Raw genomic sequence first — 25,550 nt, forward strand, 5'->3', positions numbered from 1 at the left:
AAAGTCATAAATGTATACTGTATTGAGAAAAGCAGGAGCTTGGTCAATAAAGCAATATCTCAGCATCAATTGAAGTTGGGCCATTGATTGGAGAAGCCACATGGTTAGAGAGAAATGTGAAAAGAATGTGAAAATATACCTCTGTGGAAAGCATTTGTTCAATGAAACCACTACAATTAGTTAGAAGTCACAGTGAGAACAGACCCCATGTTCATACTTAGCAACTAATGCTTACGAGGGATGTTCTAAATTTTTATTTTATTTTATTTATTTATGATAGGCACACAGTGAGAGAGAGAGAGAGGCAGAGACACAGGCAGAGGGAGAAGCAGGCTCCATGCACCGGGAGCCTGACGTGGGATTCGATCCCGAGTCTCCAGGATCGCGCCCTGGGCCAAAGGCAGGCGCCAAACCGCTGCGCCACCCAGGGATCCCACGAGGGATGTTCTAAATGGAACTTCATCTCCTCTGACCTGGCCTCAGGCATACTCTAGGGGTCTTCTGAGACCGGGAACTAAATAAATTCCTTCTCAAATTATCTGGCTTTTGTGAGCATAGTCCACCCTTAGCCAAAAGAGCTTATTTAATTCCCCACACTGTTACAGTAAGGAGGCAAGGATATTTCTCCCTGGAGGAGGAAAAGGATGGAGGGACTCCTGAGTGACTTCCAAAATTTTGTAATCATCATGACTCCAGACTTGCCTTGTGCCCCCTAACTGCTGAATTTCACCCAGTAATGTGACCAGTTGTTTTCCTCAGGTAGGGATGCTGGCCTCACTCCCCTGTTTTGCTTGGGTCACAGAGCAGTTGTCCCAGCCAGCAAAGCAAAGGCTTCATAGTCAAGGCTGAGTGAGTGGGCAAGAGGCTGAAGCCAGGGGGGCTTTGCCTGAGAAACAACCACAGCTGTGGCTATAAAGAAAACTTGTGCTGCGGCTGGGGCTGCCATAAGGAGGATGAGCAGAATGATTCTCTTCTCTCTTCCAATATTCATCAGACCCTTCACCAGACTAGGCCTTCTCCCTCATTAAACATTCTCTCCAATCCCATGCCCCAAAGAGAAAATGAAGTGCATGTTCTTCCCCCAGAGTGGCTTCATCCTGACCAATCATACTCATGAGAAAATGTCAGCAATAGCAACTGCCAAAAAAGGGAGTTAGCCTGCATCCCCTAAGATGAAAGCACCTTGGGAGCTTTCATTGATAATGGTATAGGATAAACGATTATTATTTATCCTGAACAGTCCTTAGAATCATTTCATAACAAAAGGTAAGAAATAAAACATGAAGGCAATATCAGGTTTATAAGAGCCAAAAAATTAGGATGTATGCTATCACTAGTTCATATTTATCGAAATATTGAAGCCAAAGGAACACACTTAACCACAGCATAAATAATTAAAGCACAAATCACTTACTGCTTTCTTTCTTTTTTTTCTTATTAAGGGGAATGTTTAAAAAGACAGATAACAGTAAAAAAAAAAAAAAAATTACCAGTATTCTCAAAAACTAGGAGACCAAAGAGAAAGCATTTAATTTCTTCTTATTGCTCCTACAATCTAAACCAATCATATTTATGTTCTATTGTACATCAGAGCTGTTTCACGAGAACATGCCACAATCTCTACACGGGGAGGAAGAATTAATGAGACAGCAGCTCTTATCTGTCACTACTTTTAACTGAAGGGAAAAATAAATCCATTTTAATACAGACCCTTTATTTGACCACCATCCACATCTAGTCCACCCCAAACTGAACACATAATGGATCCTCCACGAACATCCAGCAGACTCTATCACTATTCTGAGAAGCTTTCACCTCTGTGTTTCACCTCTACCCCATTCATATACTGAAAGTCTATTTTCAAGAAGCCTCAAAAGACAGCTGGAGCCTTGGGCAGGGGTCTCGGGAAGATAGAAGCCAGGGTGCTACTCACGTCGGTTTTCATACATGCTCCTGGACTGGGCCCAGATTTTAAAAGGATCTGGTTTTTTCTGCCCAGAGCTGTCGGTTTGATCTGGAGCTGGGGCCTCTGCAGGTGGGTATTCAGGGAGCACCTGTGTGCTGTGGCTTGGGGAGGCCGTGTGCAGGCTCCGGTGGCTGGAAACGCTGTGCTGAGAACTATTCTGGCTGTCTTTTCTTTCCAGTGGTTGCTGAAAGCAAGCGAGTGAGAGAAGCAAGAAGAAAAGAATGTTATTGGTTCTCTGAGTGGGTGTTTCCATCAGCTTGTTTTTGTTCAGCATGTCTACGCACACATACATAAATATATCAACAACATTTTGGCTTCCATCTTTCTCCAGCTAATGCTGCATGCAGATAAATCCCCAGGTGATTGGCAGACAGAGACAGGGGCGGGCCAGATGGAAAGACATAATCACAAACCATATTGCTCTCTGGGCTGTAGCGGAAAACAAATCCAATTTTCATCATAGGTTCCCAGCTAAGACACCGGGTGCGTGTATTACAAGATGTATCAATTTAGCAACCTTATTTTTGTCACTGATATTGTTTTCAAAGGTTCTAGAGCAAGGGTAAAAGTGGGGAGACCTTAGGAGATTATTGTGATTATTTAGGTGAGAGAGGATGATGGCTTGGCCCAGGGTAATGTGGCAGAGATGGAGACAAGCAGTCAGATTCTGGACATATCCTTGAAGGTCGAGCCTTAACCAAGGGATTGGTTAACAGGTTGTGTGGAAGGTGTAAGAAAAAGGAATCAAGGATGGCTTCAAAGTGGGGGCCGCTGATCCAATTGGAAGACCGAAGTCGCCTTCTATTGATACGACAGAGATAAAGGGGATGATTATTTGGGCCTTTGCAGTTGGAAGAGTTCAGTTCTGGGCTTATAAATTTGAGCTATTAGACATCCATCTGGAGATGTCCAATAAGTAACTGGGTACATTGAGTTTGAAGTTCAGGAAAGAGATACAACATGTATCAATCACTTCAACATCCTCATATTTTTTGGGCAAAATATGTTGAGGCAAAATACCAGGGGTGATTTAAATGTAAGGCTATCACATCCAAAAGAAGTACGATCAAGGCTGAAAATATTTCTGGGGACTTCCCACTTTCTATCTTTCAGTAATAAAATGCCCAACTTTCACCTAAAGGTTTGCCATAAGTTCTTCTATACCATAAAGAAAACGGATCAGATTTCAAAAAATCATGCCTAGCATTCTATGTGCACTGGTACTTATAAGCATATAAGTAATTATCATATGAAGAGCTTCCATAATTCTTGGCTAATCAATTTTACAGGCATTGCATTTCACCTCTTGATCTCCCGACACTGCTGTTGCTTAAAAACCAAGATCAAACTTTATATATGGGTTGACCTCAAGAGGTCAGCCTTGTTAGATTTGCAACCCGTCCAAAGTCCAAGCAATATTCAAAGGGAAAGAGTTTCATTAAATTTCAATAGAATAAGCAGATTCCTATCCTTAAAATCTGCTCAGCAAAAAGACCCTTCCTATTTTATGAAAGTCTTTGTTTGGATGTTGATCGAATGGAAAGCAAAATCTAGCGGGAGGAAAATACCTGGTGGGATATGAAATAACTTCAGTTCTTATTTTCTTGAATAGAAGATGGTGGTAAGCCCAGATGTTTAGTTTCCCCCATTCAAAATAAAACCTCTGGAATCCTGACCCTTACTTAATAGATGCTCTGTCCCTATACTTACCTGCTTAAGAGCATCATAAAAGGGACAAGAATTGCTCCATTCTCTATTACAGAATCTATATGCAATGCTATTTAAGTGGTTTATAAGATCTTTGACCCACAGCATTTCAGTCCCTTAAAGATGTGGATAGCATCAAAATCTCTCCTTGGTCTTACAATCGGTCCTATCAGAATCATTCCTTGCTGTCTCTCCAGAATGTATGTATCCTTCACCTTTCACTCCCCATCTCCACGGAAATTTTCAAGGTCCCTTTCATTTAAATCTCAGGCTCCTTGACTCCCTCCTCTTCCAGTCTTTGTTTTGAAGAAGTGTCTGAAGAGAGCCCAAGGAGGACAAAAGCTTCATTTACACTTGACTATTACAGATTTGAATATAGATTTTGTCAAGGTTTCAAATTTGAGGAATATCGGGTATGTACTTACTGAAGGCAAGTAGACCGCTTAAAATTGTATTTGGTGTGATGGCAGGAGAAATTTGAGGCCCATATTCTAAACTAGCAAAGAGGTCTTGGTAAAACTAGGAGAGGTTTAGTTCACTCAGATGCAAGGGGACAATATACTCTGGTGTTGATGCCAGGAACACACACTGAGGTTTGGGCAGGGACAACCACCATCCCTCATGTCACCACTGTTCCCTTTGCAGGATGAAGTGCTCATTTCAGACCAGGATGGATCAGAATTCCAAAGGCTTGGAATAGAACCTGGTCCTGCCAACTTTCAACAGTCCTCTCCAACAGCAAACTTGGCTCTGGGGGCCAGCTATCCAACTTCTGCCCCAAGAAGCTCAATAGCTGCCTTCTTGCTTCCCCTGGAGTCATGCTCAAGACTTTACGAGTCAAAAAATGTTAATGACAGATACATTTCCTGCTCTCTTTTGCATGTGGGTGGAAATTTGTGTTTCTCTTCACTGTGGTCTTTACAAGGGTCTTGATTATAAATAAGCACACGCAGCACCAGCCCATTTTTGGTGTGCACACACACTAGCATAGAAAGAAAAAAAAATGGGATTCAGGGTGCCTTTCTAACCCCCTTACACTTCCCTGTATTGCCTACTTCTTATAACATAAAGATAATGCTTGTTATAATCAAGACAGAATTTAAAGCCCTCTCTGTTTTGAAATAAACCTTAGTAATAAGGAACATTCATGGAGACTTACTTTCTATTTTTTACATTTTTTTTAAAGATTTTATTTTTAAGTGGTCTCTACACCCAATGTGGGGCTTGAACTCACAACCCCGAGACCAAGAGTTGCATGCTCCACTGGCTGAGCCAGCCAGGTGCCCTTCTTTTTCACATTTTGGTCCTGTTTTGTTTTTGTTCTCCTCTCAGGAAAGGAGGAAAAAGGTATTTTACGTATGAAAGCAAATAATTCAACAGATTAAGGACCTCTGAGCTCACTCAGAGAATTGTATCCCTCCATTCGAATACCCACCTTGGTTCCTCAAGATGAGTAGCAAATGCCAGATTGTGGGATTGGTCCACAGACACTATATTCATGGCACAGTTAGTATCGACCCCTGCAGCTTCAGGCTCCTTCGTGTTGAGACCACCGTTCACAAAACCTCACTGGGACCCAGAGTGTGCTGCACAGCAGGGTTATCTATGCAAGTAATGTCATACTCTTCTTTCCCGGGGTTACCCTGTCGTCCCTGGAAACCTAGCTATAACCTGTGCCACTCACCCCCTCTTCCTGAATTGGAGAATAGCTTCTCTCTGGCAACCTTGCTCCACTGACAGAATCTGATAACGGGCTAGACTTTCCTCCTGCAGAGAATGCACATGTGCTTTTACATACAAGTCCATAAATGCATATGCACAGATTCTGTTGTCACCTCATGGCTTCCCAAGACTCTTCGATGGTTGTCCCACTGTAACAAATCTCTGACATGGAGGACCTGGGAATCTTGGGTTTAACGGAAAGGAATGGCGTGGCCATTACCAGGGTGTGCAAATGAAGTCTACCAGAAATGGCTTGGGCCACTTTTCAAATTTTAACACCCTTTCTCACCTCCCAATAAATGACTCACTTTGGTCCAATTTAACACAAAATGACAGAATGTGGAATGAGTCTGTAAAACTGTCTCTGAAACTGTATTTCTGCAGCCCATTTAAATGCCATCTAAACTTTGTTCCTAAATTTGGAAAATAAAAGTAAAGCAGCATCCCGAGAATATGCTCGAAAAACGATGCCGCCACTAAAACTGTCACTAAATGACATATTCTAACCCACACTAATGGGCTAATGCACAATAATCTGGAAGCCATTTGGATTTTCCCCTGATAAGATTTAACCTCACTTTATGTTTCTTCTCAAGTTCAATTATGAAAAGTACTCATTTTGAAGATGCATTCTATTTTTAATATCTTGTACTCTAAGTTTTTTGAAGCTATGCGCTGTGTCTGTGCAAAAGTTCAAAATGCCTTTCAATTTCTGTGAGAATACTAATTAGCTATGATGTTAGAGCCCAGAACTGTCCAGGAGAAAAGTCATGCTTATGTATCTCTCAAATTAAAGTCAATTTGTCCCCTTTCCTGGATTACCTCTCAGGGAAGATCTGGGGCATGGGGCATGACGACAAATTCAATTCTCAACTAGTTATAGCACAGGATCAGATTTGCATCTTTCTCCTCATTTTTCTAGGTGAGAAGCTGGCCCAAAGAAAAGTATCTGTAGTTAAAGATACATTTTCAAGTCTGTTATTCTATGCATACCAGTACCGTGTTTAAGCACATAGCACACAAATGATGGAACATCCAGACAAGGCTCCCTTAAGCAACTACCCACATTGCATTTACTCACTCATCCAATAAATACATACTGATCACTTCCTATGAGCCAGATTATCAGGGATACAATGTATAAGAAAGAAAGAGATGATACTTAAACTTAGAGAATTTATACTTGTGTATTTAGGGGTGTGTGGGTGATGGATATTAATCAAATAATCATAACAGTTTGATAACAACATATTGCAATGTCCTTTAGATAGGTGGTAGGGAGAGGCTTCTAGAAGAACAGGCCATTAATGGAAGTAGCGTGTGCTAAGTCTTCAAGCAAAAATGAGTTTGGAGTGTCTGAAGAACACAGAGAAAGAAGGTAGTGTGACACAGCAAGGGAGTAGAGTGGTGTGAGATGAGCTCAGAGATCAGATACTACAAGGGCTTTATGAGCTACTTTAAGGAGTCTGGGACTCATTCTTAATTCAGAGGAGAAGAAATTCTCTAATGAATTTAAAGCAGAGATATGCTAGGAGCCAAGTGACTTCCAGAAAGTTTGGTCTGATTATTGAGAGGTGAAGATATTGGTGTCGACAGTAGTTAAAGCAGAGAGCCAGTCAGGAGGCTACTGCACAGTCTATGTGGACCTGAGGTGGTTTACACTAGGGAAGAGCTGTGGTGAAGGGAAGGGGTGAGTTAAAGCAAAGACATTTGGGTTCAGATTCAACAGGCATTGCTGAATGACTGAGTGGAGGGCAGGGAAGAGGAGGAGGAGGGGGAGGACTTCTTGGAAACATGGATACCCACCTCCCAGCTCTCCAGCTCGAGCGACTAGTTGGAAAGATGTGCTACATATTGAGATGGGTATTTCCAATGCTAGCTCTTATCACTATTTTGATCTTTTTTGAAGGGAGATTTTTATTTTTATGTATCAAGGGGTGCCTGGGTGGCTCAGTGGCTGAGTGTCACGATTGGCTCGTGATTATGGGGTCCTGGGATCGAGTCCTGCATTAGGCTTTTGGGAGGTAGCCTGTTTCTCTCTCTGCCTATGTCTCTGCTTCTGTGTATCTTTCATGAATAAATAAAATCTTTAAAAAATAAACAGATAAATATCAAATCAGTTGACCAGGAAGAAAGAAATGGGCTCAATTTTCAAAACTTCATTAAAGTCCTTGGCCACACAGTAGCCATAAACTCATGTCATAAGACCTTTTGATTTAAACTGCACTAATTTCCCAGCATGAAAGATTTCTTAACTATTGACAAGCCAAGGAAATTGGGAAAATGCAATGGTTTTTATAAATGGAAATGGGGGAAAAGAAGTCAACTCATCGGTATTTCACAGAATGATTTCAAAATGAAGGTACTTATAAAGTGAGCTGAAAATATTTGCTTGGAAGAGCAAATGAATACAGACAGCACTTAGGAGCTTAAATGATGAAAAGAATTCATGTGGCTTAAAAATGACAAATCGATCCATTTTAAAGCAAAATTATTTACAGTTCACTTATCTGCCAAGACTGAAGGCCACTGCAGTGATTTACATGGACAACAGGAAAAACTCCAAGTGCTGATGAGATATTAGGCCAATGTCATTAAAGGTTGTGCAAAAATCAGAGACTCAACTCCAAACCAAAGCAGAGGACAGTCCTTGTCTCTTTTAACATTTATAGGTGTTAGGTCAAATAATCTCTTCTAAAAGAGCAGATGAGAGGAATTAATGGAGAAGAAAAGGAAGGCATTGACTGGATATGAAAATTAATGTGGGTTCACACGGAATGTTTTAAAGAAATCTAATACAAAAGCAAAGTCTAGATTCCAAAAAGCAAATTCTAAAAAAAAAGTCTAGATTCCAAAAAGCAAATTCTAGATTCCAAGGGATTGAGGGTATGAGTCACTGTGAGAAGTTGAGGAGCAATAAGATATACCTAAGCAATTCTAATCCTCCTTCCCTCTACTACTCCCTGCTTCTCCTCAGAGCCTGCAGGAGCTCTGATGAATTGTACTATTGCCAGGTTGTGGACAAAGGGCTCTGAGGTGCTAAGACAACCACAAGAGTCTGAGAAAACAGAATACATAAAACTGGGTGATTCAGGCTGGGGCCACTTGCTGGGCACATTACCAGAGAGATCTCTCTCACACATCTCTTTTAACAATTGGTTGTCAGCAATGTCCTTAGGATACCTCCCAGCGGAAGGGAACTGAGGACAATGTAACAGAAACCTGTCCCTTTCAGCGTGCTGCACTGGTAAAGAGAACAGGCTTCCTTGGTTTTTCCAATATTTTGTGTCACCTATATAAAAACTGTGTGAGTTTTTTAGTTAACTGGGAAAATTTTGTCTTCTTTATGAATATGGTATGCTTTCTTTGATCTAACAATAAGAGCAAAGTAGATATGGTTTCCTACATTGCTCAGGCTGCTAGGGAACTTGGTACAATTCCATGGCTCCATCATGGCAACCTTACGTCCTTCCTATGGCTTTGTAGGACTACATAATTTATGTTGTTGTAATTAAGAGCTGAGTGATTTTCATTATGTTTGTCCTTGGTTCTACATTATCTTTCTGCTTTTTATTTTTATTTTTATTTTTTTAAGAAGGCTCCATGCCCAGCATGGAGCCCAACGTGGGGCTTGAACTCACAACCCTGAGGTCAAGACCTGACCTGAGATCAAGAGTCAGATGCTTAACTGACTGAGCCACCCAAGTGCCCCAATCTTTCTGCTTTTTGAACTTTTGAAAATTTCAGACTTTATGCCCCACAAAGAGGATCCATATACATCTGCCTGTTTATATGGCTATTGTTTCTTTCTCTTCAGCTGCATGAAGGCAGGAATGTTTTGTTTTCTATCCTGTTGTATACTGGCACTGGATCCGGCATATAAAAGATACTCAATAAATACATGTCACTGATATAAGTGGGCAAATTTTTTTCACAATTTGAGATGATAAGTCCTTGTTTTGACAGAAGCAATCAAAACATCATTTGTTTGTAAGCTCCACGAAGAAAGGCACCAACCAACTTATTTATCACAGTATTTCCAGTGCCTCACACCAAGCCTGACACTAGATTTTCGATACTAATTGCTAAATAAATGGATGGATGGATGGATGAATGGATAGATGGTTGGATAGATGAAGGAAGGGAGTAAGGGATGTAACAGTTTGGAAATGAACTAGTAAGAAAACAAAAGTGAATATAGGCTTAAAAATTGGGGTTTGATGTATGTTTAGATTTTTAAATTCTTTTTAAAAATTTATTATTAGTAGTAGTAATCTCTACACCCAACATGGGGCTTGAACTCACAACCTCAGCATCAGAAGTTGCACTCTCTACTAACTGAGCCTTCCAGGTGCCCCTAGAGTTTTTAAATTCTTATTTACAAAATCCTCGTGTGTGATTCAGAACTAGAGTCTCAGTTAAGTAAGTTTCCGTCAGGATGATTAAACTGGGCCCCAGAATCCGTTTCTAAGTGAGGTCTAAAACCTGACAGCAAATATGTCTTATTTTTGTCTCTGCTATTTGGCAGAAAAATTCCTAATGTTATGGCTGTCCAGGTATTAAATTAATAGCATTTTATTAAGACACTGCCATTGTTCCCAATGAGTACAGAACCCATAAAATCAACATTTAAACTAAATCTAGTAGGTGAAACTGCTTATTAAGAGTAAGCTATAGAGGCTGCCCAGGAGGGGAAATGAGATCAAAAAGTCCTTTTGTTCTAATAAAAACCCAGCTACTTAATTATTGAAAACACTTAAAAAAAAAAAAAGTATGAGGGCAAAAGAAAGCTGTCAGTCACACGAGCAAGCCAACAATGTCAGGAGCCTCTCAAAGAAGAGAAGAAACATGGTCCCAGGTTAAGACAGCATATTCACAGAGCTAATGGTCAATCTCAACATATCACAACCCAGGCACAATCTGCATGCATTCATTACGTAGCCTGCACAAGGGACCCTATCTGCCATTATGTGACTGGCTTTCTGGAACCATGACATCCAGCGTCCCCGTGGATTCCCCCCACTCCAGCCCCACCATAGAAATCCCATCCTCAGCTGTCTTTCTGGCAGGACATCATCAAAATTCAAACTGGGGAAGGGAACCAGCTTTCAACCCACCTGTACGGAGCTCCCACGGATCACAGATGTTAGCAATGCTCTACTGGCAACAGCAGACCTTGGCTGAGAGTTCCCAAATTTTGTACAGCAGCTGCCAGAGTGTGCCAGCAATGCTGTGAAACCCATCATCCCTGTCCTGGCACAGAAATCAGGGAGAGATGAGCCCCAGGCTGGGGGCTTGTTCTTTTCTAACCCGGCAACAGACCAGTCTCTTAGCTTGTGGTAATTAAGAGCCAGCAGACTGTGGGCAAAGCAGTTAAGAACGCTTTTTTCCTAGGAATGCAGACGGAGTAATTGGCTTGCCGCTTGCTAATGACACAGCTTCTACAAAAATAAACTGTCATAGGGAATTCTCTTAACTGACTTGGTGAATACAGGCTCTATACCTGTTTGATATCCTTGGAGCTCAGCAGTGAATCCCAAAACACTTTGGCGAAGAAAAGATCCAAATGAAATCCACAAAAATCCTTCTGCAAAGTAAGTTTAAAGGGGATGCAAAACAACAAAAAAGAACACCTTGCTACTTGAGGTCATGCTCCCTGTGAAAAACCGCTATATCTCCCCCAGTCTGCTCCTTGTTAAGACTCCATTCCTGTGTGGTGTGTAAAATCAGTCCGCGCATCACACAGCAAGCATGCTTGAGGGTGCAGAAGAAAAAATGCTGGCTAACTGAAGCTCATGTGACACATCTTCCAGATTGGCTTCTATTTTTCTCAAGGCTGAACAGGTTTCTGACTATGACCCAGGGAGGAGGACACACATGTGCCAAGTGCGTGCATGCACACACACACACACGCACTCGCGCACGGTGGCATCTCTGGTTCCGATGTGGACACCTACTAGCACTTTTCAGCTTAAACATGAACACAAACTGACAAGGGAAGCAGCCCTGAAGTCACATGCTCCAGTCACCACAGCACTGTGCCACTGGAATCACATCAATTATTGCAGGTTTTTCTCTTTGGACAACTTAGGAGTGACGCTTAAGAATGCAGGCAGCTCCCTCTCTCATCTCCTTAATAAACTTCTGCCTCTCGCCGCCAGGCTTGGAGACAGGTGGAAAAGAATCCAGCTGCAGCCCCTGTGAGCTGCAAAGTTTGAAAGGTTCTCCTTTCCTGGATGGCGGCAAGCTGTAGATTTTTCCCTCCCCCAAATATTCTAAGCCACGTGGAAGTACCCCTCTTTATCCCAATGATAATGAATTGGGAAGCTTCTTTCTCCCGGATCAATTTCACAGGCATTGTAGTTCCAGATTTTGAGTTTTTAAGTAGCATTTTAATTTGTTGTCAGTGCCCTGGGAGCAGAAGCTCACACCACCAAGCAAAACACCATAGCCTCTAAGCTATTAGCTAACATGTCAACTAGGTAATGCATCTTCAGGGAAACCAGATTACAAAGGACAGCAAAACATTGATTTTTTTTTTTTTTAAAGAATCCTATACCTGCAGCATAATGCTGCTAAAGCTAACAAAACAACAAAGGACATTTCGACAGCAAGGAAATGTCTTATTCTCAGTGCTGGGGTAGTGAACATTGTTCCATGTGAGCATGGATATATATACAGGGCAAAGCAATTCTTCTTTAAACCTGCAGGCTTTTTAATTTTGTAAATAATTCATCATCCAATGCATAAGAAAGCTCAGGGAAAGAATCTCCCCAAGTGAATGGATGGAAACACCAGTTAAGAGCAACCCTACTTAGGAAGCAGGTGGAGCTTCCCCCCCCACCCCAAGGAAACAATAGCATTTGTATCAAGTTAAAACACCTAAGAAACTCCTCCATTTAATGAGAGTTGTCATGCATTTATACAGAGAAGATTCCAAACATGCATTCTTTAACCTGGCTCCTGCAGCCTGCCCACAAATCACTAGACAGTTAAAGATAAACCCAATACCTTCTCTATCAAACAGATCCCCAGAACTTAATAAAATGAGCCCAAGCTACTGTTTCCCCCACTGAGTCTAAAACACATTTCATGAAGTCAAGCCAGACAGCGTCTCTTTCCACCACCAGGACCCCCCCCCCCACCCTCCCCAAACAAGAACCAAGTAACTGATAAGTCCTTACCGACTTTGGGCTCTTCTTGGGAACTGGCAACCCTGGAAAAAATGCAACAAGGAGGGAAGAGGGGAAGAAATCATTAGCATATAAATGTTACCTTTTTCCTTAAAGAACAATCCCCAGGTGTTTCATGGCAACCTAGCCATCTGCAGAGTTATGTCAGATTTCTCCCCAGCATCGGAGTTACCAGGCTGTTCATATCGAATCAAAGCAGAGGGAGGAGGAGAGCGAGAGGCAGGAGATCTATCTGCATTAGCTATGCTGGCTTGTACTGCAGCAGCCTGGAGGCTGGGAAAAGAAATTCACAGACCTCAGCGGCCTGGGAAATTGAACACTTGGACAGAATCTCAAATGCTCTTCTGGATTAAGAGAGACTTAACTTACAATTAAGTCCAGAATATTTCCTTTCCACACGATCCACTTGTCAATTGAAGCGGACCAATCAGGACAGAGGAAGGGGTGTATATTTAGTTGCAGAGGAGTACATGGTTAAAATTAAATTTTTCTTTCCTTTTTTTTTTTTGGTCGTTTCTTTCCCTTTTTTCCCCCCCTCTGCTTTTCAGGAGAGGAAATGCCTTCTTTATTTGGATGAGCTGAACACCAAAAAAAAAAAAAAAAAAAAGAAAAGAAAAAAAGACGGATGCTCTTTTGCCAGCAGGGAACACAAATTGAACTTGGTGTAGGACCCCTTCCAGATCATGGGCACACCTCTCTGTGCATGTCAATCACCCAAGCACACTCCTATTTAGCTTGCTGGAAAGGAAGCTAGCTGGGGTCAGATCCTTAAGGGGAAAGCAGATTGGTGGAGAGTGAATGAGAAATTTCATGGAGCTGAGTGAAGATGAGAAAGGCAGAGGAGAGAAAGGTATTCACTGATCCTAGCTGGCTCTTCCAGAACCCTCTCCTTCGTGGGAGGGTGAAAGCTGGAAGGGGCTGGTGATTGCCTCACACTTCTCGAAAAGTCAGCAGCGATTAGGGACAGACATATGGGAAATCTGCCAACAGGGGAGTGCAGCAAAAGAGGGCTAGAAAGGAAAATAAAAGCATATAATGGTGTTTCAAAGGTAATCATTTCTGCAAGCTGCCCTCTCATTCTTTATTTATTTCTTATTTTTGGTTTGAGCAAGGGTTAGAATGCAAGATGTAGATTCCATCTGCGCTGGGTACAAAAGATATACTTGGGATCGGATGATTTTGCGCCGGCAACTTCAACCTTTTTTAGAAAACGATCCCTATGTAGTGTGATGATTTCAATGCTTTGGGAAGTGACTTGTCAAACCATGAGCTGTGCTAAGTTCAGCACAAGTGAACATGAGGCAACGGAAGTGGATGAGTAGGAGGAAGCCACCAGAGGAGCACTGCTAGTGTGCCCACTGCAAGTGAGGCATGACTTGTCATGGATTCCTCGTCCCCAAAGACACTGGAGACACATTCTGGCAAGGCACATCACATCACCACAATGGGGTCACCATGGTCTGGCCAAGTGGCTCTCGGACTTCTGAGCACATCCGGAGAACATGAAGAACTGTTATAAATCCAGAATCCCAAGCCTGACCCTGAGAGGGACCCAGGAAACTGCAGTATGATAAAATCTTCTGAGAGATTCCGACACAGGAGGTCTGAGGACCACATTTAAGGAGACTATGATGCAGTAGAAAGAATATGACTCTTTCAAGTCAGATGAACTCAGGTAGCCTTCAGTGGGTTTCAGTGCCTCAGTTTATGAAATGGAGATAATCAGACTTACTTCACAGGATTAGGACAATTAAATAGACAACACATTCTGAAAGCCTCATACCCGGCACAGAGTGGACCCCTCAAATGTCAGTCATTTCACCTTACTTTGTGAATTTACGCCATTCAGAAAGGCAGTGGTTATGGTCACCTTCCTCTAACTAGGGAAAGTCACTTGCCTAACATGGTAACATATAGAAAACATTGCAGGGGACATATTTTATCTATGGATGAGAATAACTGTGTTGAACAATTTAGTTGTGTCATTATTCTTTAAAAATTATTAGGTGCTTTTGTGTATTCATTAATGTGATTCCCTTAGGGAATTTTATTAAGTTATATTAGCTTTGGTCACTGTATGCACTTCAAAATTGTTTAATACTACATCTTTGAATTCAAAGGTTTTCCTAATTCAGACTGACCTTCTTAACTAACTAGAGGAAACACCGTTTCACTGTAGTTACCTTTTACCAGACTTGACCTCACTTCACCCAGCGACCCTCTATAAAAATGTGTCAAGAATCCCCAATTAGGTAGGAAGAGTCCAAGAAAATGGCTTTGATCTGTATTCTGCTTATTACTTTTGAAACTGACCATCTTAGGGGCACCTGGATGGCACAGTTGGTTTTTTGTCCGACTCTTGGTTTTTGGCTCAGGTCATGATCTCAGGGTTGTGAGATCAAGCCCCACATCAGAGTTGGTGCTCAGCGCGGAGTCCACGTGGGATTCTCTCTTCCTCTCCCTCTGCTCCTCTCCACCTCCCTCTCTCTCTGTCTCTCTCAAATGAATACATAAATCTTTAAAAAACCCTCAAAAACCTTGACCATCTTAAATTCCCTCTTAAGATTTCATGTACAAAATAAAGAGTACTTTTCTTTCTCTATAATAGAGAAACACTTGCCCATTGAAAGGTACAGGTACAAGGATGCTCACTGCAGTATTGTTGGTAGAAAGGAAACCTGGAAAGGACCAGAGGTTCTAAATAAACTGTGGAATAGCCAACCTATAAGGCAGTCTGCAGAGATTAAAAGGAACGAGCTCTATGTGTAACATGTATGGTCTCCAAAACACAAGGGTGAATGCAAGCAGCAGGTTGCAGAACAGCAGGGACAGGACGAGACAGGTGTTAAATACAAACACATGCACTGGGTCCACTCTCCATGACTGTCCACACCAAATGGATAACTGGGCTGTTTCTGGTAGACAAGGAGGGGCAGGGATTGGAGAGATGAGTTTAAGCAGACATGGTCTTAATCTAGAATTCTTTACCAAGAACATATATTCATATCTTGCTGAGGTAATGAAATATTTATCTAAAAATAAACATTAATTAACGACTCTTCCACTAATTGTACAAAACCAGCCAGTCGACAGCATACTGGGATCACAGTTATAGTCTGCTTCTTCTGAGGAAGTAGTTCATACAACATTCCAAAAGATCCCAGCTCAATCGACAGCACAAGTATTTTACAAAAAAAAGAAATTTAATTTAGTGAGATATTTGTTTCTCTTTGCTATCTTCTTTTTAAAAAGCCACCTCTTTTACAAGAACCAAAACTGGCCACAAATTAGTATTCAAAATGTCCAAACTCGAGAGCCTCTACTTGAATGCTTTTTAAAAAAGAAATCAAGGATTTGCTTTAAGTCCACATAGTCATTAAATCTTAAAATCTAATGAATATGAATGCGGGAACAAAGCTCCTGATTACAATTTATAATGTATTTTAGCCAAAACTACTCAGATGGTTTGAAAACAGCTGGGAGACCTAATGGAAAATACTCAGAAAAGGTCACCATTTATCAGATTTTTCCAAGACCTAGCACTGGATGGGTGATAGAAAGCAGCATGATCCCACACTTCATAGCATGGTAATGGTCTTCCCAGGACAGAGCACACTTTATGTTCGCAGGGGCAGCAGGAAACTTGTGTTGCATACATTGTGTCACATACTACATACTAGGCATATGCGAAGAAACAACACCTGTCTTAATGGGCTCACCTGTTCCCTTCACGGAAAGGAAAGGAAATTCCGAGAAGAGGCAGAAGAAAAAGTCTATGGATGGTACCATCTGCTCTTAGAGCCTAGAAAATAGCAAATGCTATTTCAAAGGGTTCCCGGAAAACTTTTAGGGGAAGGTACAAAGTGTGGATCTAAGTGTGATTTATGGAAGTCAGAAATGTTGGGACCTGAATTTCCAAAGTTCTCTATGAAAAAAAATATCCTTTTGGAGAAAACAAATGGCAAATTCTCTGCTACTGACTGGAATCTGACCAAATAACATGAAGAGAACTCTTCCCTTTTAAATATCAAGACCATAAACTATGCTACTGAACATGTTCTCATAGAACTAAATGGCAAATGATATTCTTGTTGAAATTTTATAATGGTTGTATGCAACAATTTATATGAAAAAGTAAAAATATAATGGAATATATATGCATTTGGAAGCAAAGTCTGGAACTAAACACTGTTCTTTGGCTCATGGCATTATGGATGGGTTTTATTACCTATTGTAGTAATTTCTACAACAAGAAAAGCTTTATTTATGACCATACACATAGACACAGATAGATACCACAAAACAACAAAAGCCTATACTGAGTTTTGCTTAAGATGAATGCAGCAAATTTTAGAACATTTAACTGCACTTTTAAATTTCAAGAGCCATCAGTAACCTCTGCATCCTCCAAATTTGCTAACTTTTCTCTCAAAAGAATGTATACATACAATTTACTTAAGTATCCCTGTTGAGATTAAGACTTGTGTTTATTCTGCTGATTAAATGGACATAGGGTAGACATCCATAGCTCAGCTACGCTACGGGGAGGTGTGGGGGCGGGGAGAGCACTGCCTTTTCAGCACGGAGATGAACAAGCCTGAGTTGTGGAAAAGAGATCAGACTTCTTTGAACCTAACTTCCTGCAGGTTAAAGAAATTTTCAACTTCAACTGAAGAATGAAGAAAAATCATGCAAAAGTCTTTGAACAGGTAAATTCTAAAGTTACTACCATAAGCAGAGTGGATCTACAATAACAAAAATGTACCATGCCAACAATTCACATTTTTTCAATGTGATATTCATTCTGCTTTGTACTCGATCCGTAGGCTTGATCATTTCAATGGAAACATTTTGGCTTCTTCCTTAGCATTCTAACACATGCTATGTCACTAATCCACATGCCATTGGAACACATGGGATTCTTTAGCATTTTGCATTGCAAAATGTTTGATTAAAAACAGCACTGGTGTTGAAATTAGTAAAGCAATGTTCAAGGAGCAGAGAACAGTTACATATATTGAGAGAGAGAGAGAGAGAGACAAAGAGATAGAGAGACTGATGGATTCACTGATTGAGGCAATCAGGTAGATAGTTTATGGACATCACTGAAAGCCACAAAAAGAAGACTGAGAACTTGGTCTGGGGCAACTCATAGATTCCAAACTGAGTAGAAGACTACTCCTGAGCACATGTTCATTTCAGACCCTACTAACTTTCTTATTCTAAAATACATCAATACATAACCCTAAGTGCTGGACTCGAAAATTATAGCTGATTTTAATCCAATAAACTCATCATTAAGAGTTTGTATTCGGGGCGTCTGGGTGGCCCAGTCGGGTAAGCGTCTGCCTTCAGCTCAGGTCATGATTTCAGAGTCCCAGGACCAAGCCCCACCTCCGCCCCTTGGGCTCACAGCTCGGCGGGGAGTCTGCTTCTCCCTCTGATCCTCCCCCGTCTAGTGCACTCTCTCTCTCCCACGCCCTCTAGTAAGTAAATAAAATCTTTTAAAAAAAGAATTTTTTAAAAAGTTTGTATTCAGGAAATAATCAGAGAGGTTGATAAAGATTTATGTAAAAAGATGTTCAACACAGTATTATTTAAAGAAGATAAAAACTGGAAACAATCTGAGCTTTTAAGAACAGAAAGCTGAGTAAACATATTGTTATAGCAACAGGATGAAAAATTATGAATCCATAGAAATAGTGAAGAACATTTAGTGACAGATATAAGATGTGTAAAGAGGGATAGACCTGTACATAGAACATAAGCTCATTGTTAAAAAAAGATATATGTATGTATCACCCACATATATCACACACCTAAAGACTAGAAGAACATGTATTAAAATATTATTTCTAAATGCTAGGATTAATAAGTGATTTACATACAACTATGATTATAAACAGAGAAGCATTACTCATTGTGCTTGGACAATGATATGTATTTATTAGCTTTAGTGCAGTACTAGATTAAAACATAACTGGAGTGTGTTCTAGCTCTCTCTTAGCTCAATGACTACCATTTCTACTCGAGCGTCTGTGCTATAAATTACCAGGCCATGGCCTTGATTGAAAATAGGATAAAAAATGTTGTTAGAGCCTCTCTCAAGCAAGGCTGCGTAGAAGCACACAATTTCACATATAATTTTAAGCAGTCTCTGAAACCTTGACCAGTAACTCTGAGAAGCCAATTCTACTAAGGTCTATGAACCTCAGATTAAATCTCAACCAAGCACATGGCTGTGGTGTTAGATGCAACTTCCAGGGCAAGGTTGACTTCCACTAAGTGTGCGCCTGTAATAAGGACAGTGCATATAAAATACTTCATCTGCAAACAGAGAAAGAACTTTGAAAAAAAAAAAAAAAAGGACTTTGCAGAACACTGATATCTATAAGCAAAAATGCTGCTGCATGAAAGAATTATGTACCTGGTAGGGTAACGCTTTTATTGGTGGAGGGCAATATGAGGGTGGATCAAAATACAAGAAATGTATGAAGTACAGATGTGGAGGGGTGCAGGAAAGCCCACGCAGAATTGATGATTACTTCGCGCAAACCAGTGACTTGAAACAACTAACATTAATGGCCAGAATCCCTTCTTTAAAAAGCCACCTGCATCATATCTACCAATTAGTTTTTTTATTTGTTTGGTTTGTTTAATACAAAACATATAAATCATGATTAAATTTAAACTGTACTTGACAAACTGATAAAATGCTAAGGACAGTCCAGAAACCCGAAAGAAGGTAGGTACACTTAGCCCTAACCTTTTCCATTGGGGACAGGAAGGAAATTAGGGAAATTTCACTGCCTCATTTAACGAAACTGTGCTAAGGGCCTGCTATGTGCCAAGAGCTGGCATGAATTAAAGTAATGAATAAGATCTACAAGGACCTATTTTCACAGTGCTCACATTCTGTGGGAAAACAGAGAATATATACCTTTGCAAACAATTTCAGAGGGATAGCTTCGGTGAAGAAGATGAAGCAGGATAATGGCACAGGCTGTGCCTGGGATGCACAGCTATGTTATCCTGGGTGGTCAAGCACATCTTTCTTGAAGAGCCAGTATCTGAGCTAAGACCTGAATCATGAGAAGGCACCATCCATGTGACTACTCACCCATATAAGATTTATTGAGCTCTGTCATATGCCTGCTGAAGCATTACTGAAGAGATAAAGGTAAATCAGACATGGCCCTGACCTGGATGAGTTCATAGCCTGTCTTAAAAAAAAAAAAAAAAAAAAAAGCAATAGTATAATTGAGCATGGTCAGTGCTAAGCACCATGATAAAAAGAAACACTATGGCTCCTGGGAGCATGAGAAAAGAAAGTTAATCCAATGTGAAGAAGAGGGCGGAGAGGGATGAGCTTAATACTGAAGGAGGGCTGGCATTTAAGCACAGGGTCAGGAGTTGGGAGCAATATGGCATGACTGATGCCTGATGAAAAAATGATGATGAGCTTAAGTTTTTTTTTTTTTAAAGCTAAATCAGTGTGCCAGCATAAACTCAAGGCCAAGTTTCAACTAGAATACATTGTCAGTGAAGGACCTTACAAATGCTATATATAACAAAATTGAATCCATAAAACAAAATTTAAAAATGGCCCTCGTTTAAACATGTTTGCTTTTTTTTCCTTCTTCTTCCTCTGGTCAAATACCATGCTCAGCCCTATGGCATAATATTTCAATGCAAATATGATACCAACTGCCAAGAACAAGAGCATCAGACTCAATGTCTCCAAAAAGATGAAGACACTCTTTCCTTTGGGGGACCTAATAATGGTCACTAGGAAATATTGGCCATCATAATTTAGAGAGATGATTGGGTCTCAAATCTATGAAATGAGTAGCTCCCGATGTGTGTGTCAGTTGGCATTTGGTAAGAAGAACAGAGTCATACAGCTTTATGGCGACAGAAAAGTCAGCTTCAATTACACAGGACATACAGCCTAATAAATATGTCCCAGGGAGAAATAAATAGCTATAATCTGCTGGCTGTTAATAGTTTACAGGGCCTTTCACCTCAAAGTCATAAGCCTTGAACTGGCACAGGTGGGGAGAGACCCAAAGTCATTAAGATTTTGAGCTACTCAAAAGTACTGTCATCGTACAATTGCTGTGAGAGATAAATGGTCACTTCAGAAATGTTGTCAATGAAACAACACAGATAGTGCTTTTGTTGTCGACTCCCCAAAACATGTGAAATACACCATAAAGGGTCAATAACTCGGCTTCTCTTCTCATTTGTATAGTACAAGGAGTAGGGTCTTTAAAAGCTAGAGCTGAAAGTAGAATTAACAAGAACTGAGAGCTTGCCTTTGCCGACACACTTACTCTTCCTAACTGCTATCTGAGTTAAGTACTAGCTTCACCCCTATTTTACAGATGAGAATACTGGGACACTGATGATTTAGTAACATGGCCATGGTCACACAGTCAGGTGAGCAGCAGAGAGGAGCAGTGGCCTAATGCCAAGATTGTGCTTTTTAACATTGAGGGATCCCTGGGTGGCACAGCAGTTTGGCGCCTGCCTTTGGCCCAGGGCGCGATCCTGGAGACCCGGGATCGAATCCCATGTTGGGCTCCCGGTGCATGGAGCCTGCTTCTCCCTCTGCCTGTGTCTCTGCCTCTCTCTCTCTCTCTCTCTGTGTGTGACTATCATAAATTTAAAAAAATAAAAATAAAATAAAAATAAAAATAAAAAAATAAAAAATAAAAAAAAACATTGAACTATACAGTCTCCTTCAGAGATGCTTCATTCATTTTAGATCACATCCCATTCATTATGAAAGGGTGTTTATACATTAAAAAAATGCATTCATAAAAATTTTGCCTACAGCTTCATGAATATCATCCTATAGGCCAACAGTCCATGCTATCTTGAACCCAGAATTGTGATGTGGGTTTAGGACAAGAGTTCTCTTTTTAGAGATAGCATGGGAGTCTAGGGATAGCCAATCAGGTTCTTAACATGGTCTCTGATATTTTACCCTAAGTCACTAAGTCACCCTAAGTACTAAGTCATTGACCATTGAGGGCTATGCATACTAAAAAAATAACAAAATGTGTCTCTGAATTGGGGGCAATGAAGCAAGTCTTCAGAGCTATACAAGTAACAGTGTGGCTGACCACCAAGTCCTATGAAGTACAGTTTCCAAAGTGGGGGGGAGCTTTCTCTACCTTGCAAATGTAGTCCAACACTACTTAATAACACAATTTTTTAAAAAATTGGGTGCAAGAAATATGGAATGAGTCAGAAGTAGAGTGAGTTATGGTGTCTTCTTTCCAGAAGGGGAAAGAAAAAACTTGTCAACTGAAAAAGACCACTAATTTGTCATGATGTACTATGAGGCCAATCTTTCTTCTCCAGAGAATATTCCTACCCAGATCTACTTTTTAAAGGTGGAAGGAAGCCAGTTTCTCAAGTGGTTCCAGGGAAGCTCTCTCTCTAACTCTATGTTAGTTGGAAATATTTGTCATTTGGGTGTGTAGGCATAGGGTCTTATCTTAGTCTACAAATGGTCCTACCTCTGAGGAAGACTACCTGCCAGGCTGAGAGCCTGACTTTCCTACCACCTGTATTTCAAATTTAATTGCTTTGTGTGTAGATGCTTAATTTAAGGACTGCGCCTGTTACTCATTGCTTTTCTCCCTCTTGCTCACTGAGGTCTCCCCAGGATAGGAAATACTACTTGTAGCTTGGATGCTCTAAGGCAGTTCCTCTAACATTGAAAGTTTGACTTCTAGCTGCTTAGGATGTGTAGGGCACATTATGAAAGAAGAGCTTAAAATAGCTCATTGAAAAACCAATAAGGATTCCTTTTCTGGGCTGGAAACTCAGAATGCTGTGCAGGCCCTTATTTTAAGGCCACTGGCCCCAAAGGGAAACTTATCACTGTAATTGGTGTTGAGAAGTTCTAGGTTAAAAAAATACATGCCAGGATCCTTTTCTCTGGGTTACTTTTAGGATGATTTTTAACCCAGCTGCTTTATTTTTAGCGATGTAAGTAAGGCGCAGGACCAACAAAAAGATCCAGGAGAGTATCCTGAATTGTTTTAACCTTATAGGACACCAACCCCTGAAATTTAAGGCCCTTTCTAAGGCTTATCTTTTCTACCACATAGGTTTCCAGAATGTATCCTGAACCCAAACATGTTAGTCCATCTTCACTGTCACCAGCTTTTCTTGCCTAGATGATTGTAAGAACCTAAGAATTGGTCTCTGCTTTATTCTTCATCCCCTTTAATCCATTATCCACACAGAGGCCAGAAACATCTTTCTACAGCATAAATCAGATTATATGGTCTGCAGGATACATGTTCTGTGGCTTCCTAACACAGTTTCAATGAAGTACAAGCTGCCCTGCATCCCACAAAGCCTTCCTCAATCTGAGCCAGCCTGCCCTTGTGATTTCATTTCCTACTACTCGTCCCCTTGTCTACGCTCCAGCCAGACCAGCACTCTTCACTTCTGGACTAATTCCTTTCAGTCCCCTGGCTATTTTCACTGCTTGTGCATCCTGCCTGGAACACTGTGCCTGTAGACCTATAGACCTACATTATGTGGCTTCTCATCACTCAAGGCTCTTTTCAGATGTCACTACATCTGAGGAGCACTCCAGGGATCCATGCCATCAGCAGATCCACAGTGAGCCTTCTTTTTTCTTTTAAGATTTTATTTTTAAGCAATCCCTACACCCAACGTGGGGCTCGAACTCGCAACCCCAAGATCAAGAGTCGCATGCTCTACCAACTAAGCCAGTCAGGTGCCCCTCCAAGTGAGCCTTCTTACCACATTTTATTCACAAAGCCCAGTTTCTTTGTTTTCATAGACCCTGTGATTCTCTGAGATTATTCTGTTTACTTGTTTATTGTTTATATTGTTAACTGTTATCATTGTCTTACTATTGTCTCCATTTCAGGGAACTGGTCTAACTGACTCTAGGGTTCATCTCCAGTCCTAAAACAGTATCTGGTCCCCAGTTCAGCAAATACCTTGGGAGTGAATGTGTGAATGTGCAGAGCTTATGAAATGCATTTGCATCTTGAGGGCTGCAGGGAGGGCTGATGAGGCAAAGGAGAGGGGCCGCCTGGTCCTTCTTCTGATCCTCATCATCTCTGCTGTGACTACTTAACAGCTCCTGAAGCTTGGGCTGCTCCTTGATTTACTGGTGAGCTGCCAGGCTCAGCTCAACTCGTGGCTGCCTCCCTCCGTGCGGAGAGCAAGGTTCCGCTGTGCCACCTTGTGTTCTAAATTCCCATCACAACGGATGGCTCCGGTCTCAGAATTCACTGAAGACTCACAAAGAAACCCCAAACCCCCAACAGCTCTCAGCTGCAGCAAATGGATATGTTCTCAGGGACTCTTCTAGAGTCTCGTAATTCTTCAGTGAAGGATATCTTCACGTCTTTCCTTAGAAAAGCAACTTTTATGCCCACATGGAGTTTAAAGGCTCCAAATGCCTCCCCCTTCACCACAAAAAACAAACAAGCACGGATGAAAAAGAACATGTCAGGTCCCTTCCTTGAGCTAAATGCATGAATCTCTTGAGCAGTTTTAACAGCCTTATTGGCGTGACAATCACTTTTCGGTCACAGTGTACTTTTGCAAAATGGGAGGGAAACTTTCCCATTTGCTCCGTGAGGGTGTCTATAATTTGGTCATTTCAATTAACTTTATTACCAGACTGCTTAATTGTGACTGAAGCCACCCGGCACCATATCAAACTTTACTTCAATCTTTTAAATTTAGGAAACCGTATTAGCTTTAGAAAAGACAGGTCATGGCTAACAATGCCAAGGCGATCCAACTTGGGAGTCCTGCAGCACTGCATTATTCAAACTGTCTGGAAGTCAGGCCTAAAGAGCCATTTACTGAAGGGTCAGGTTTTTCCAAAGAGCAAAGGACATGTGATGAACAGCCCCATTCATCTCCCATGGCGATATTAGATGTCTTTAAAATCCTCTTGCTGAAACAGTATCTGAACTGGTCTAAGTGATTATGTGAATTTCAAAGAAAAAAAGCTGTTTGCTTGACTTCGTCAATTTCTAATGAATTGCTGCCCCATATAGCTATGGGAAGTAGTGGAAATTGAGGCTTTGCTCAACTCTTAGATTTCAGGTTTCAATGCGTCAATCTTCATTTTGCCAAATGCATTTGCTTAAAGGCAGAATATGGGAATCTGCTTCACCCACACACACACCTCAGCACACATACTGTCCCACTCAAGATGAATCTCAATTAGAAATAATTTTATAGGTCAAGTACAGGGAAAATTCAAGAATTGCAAGGCTATTTAATGAAATATTCTATCTGGGAACAAGATGTATCACAGGGCACTGCCTTGGAGGAGTACTTTACATTTATGGGAGGGAAGGGTAAGTAACAGAAATTCACACTGGAGATAAAATACATCCTCACTCAGGCAGTATTTTCAGGGAGGAAGATATTCAACAAATTTCTCACAGTGGAGACTGAATACCAGCATCCTTTGCTTCCTCTCCTGTCTGATTTTGGCTGGTTCCTATTGCTCTAATAAGGCTTGGTGTCAACTCACATGGAGAACTTAATGCAAGCAAACGCATTAGCAACAGATTTTTTTAGAGCTATCATAAAGTTTCTGAGGTGCTTTTTTACCACAAGAAATCGGCCATGGATATTTGGCGGGGGGGCAGGGGGATGCATGGGTTCACCCTATTTTTCTCTTGCTGCTGGGGTTAACATTCTCAGAACAAAAGATAATCGTCAAGGAGTATGACAGATAAAGCAGTAATATGTAAAGGCAAGCCCAAGGAGAGCTGTGAATCTATCGTTGGTCTTGAACCCAAAGCTAGCTTCCACCTAAAGTAAGAGGCCATGTAAGCAATGATCTGAGGAGGGGGAAAGTGCCTACTGCCTCTCCTCTGGTTTGGATTCCAGACCCCCACTCACACATCACTTGAGAGCATGCTCCCTTCTAT

General features: G+C 41.1%; 1 protein-coding gene across 16 annotated transcripts in view; it reads right to left on the minus strand.

Moving 5' to 3' along the window:
* Nucleotides 1-25,550, minus strand: part of MAGI1 (membrane associated guanylate kinase, WW and PDZ domain containing 1) — a 643,927-nt gene that overhangs the window by 33,793 nt on the left and 584,584 nt on the right. For all 16 annotated transcript variants that reach the window (XR_005988846.1, XM_041761401.1, XM_041761398.1 and 13 more), the window contains 2 exons: nt 12,580-12,611; nt 1,934-2,150 (listed from right to left, as the gene is read on the minus strand). Coding sequence is in view for 15 of the 16 variants with exons in the window: in XM_041761401.1 (XP_041617335.1) it covers nt 1,934-2,150; nt 12,580-12,611 (249 nt within the window). In the remaining variant the exon portion in view is untranslated. The remainder of the gene's footprint in view (nt 1-1,933; nt 2,151-12,579; nt 12,612-25,550) is intronic.

This window comes from Vulpes lagopus, chromosome 7, assembly GCF_018345385.1.
Source record: "Vulpes lagopus strain Blue_001 chromosome 7, ASM1834538v1, whole genome shotgun sequence".
Classification (NCBI taxonomy): Eukaryota; Metazoa; Chordata; class Mammalia; order Carnivora; family Canidae; genus Vulpes; species Vulpes lagopus.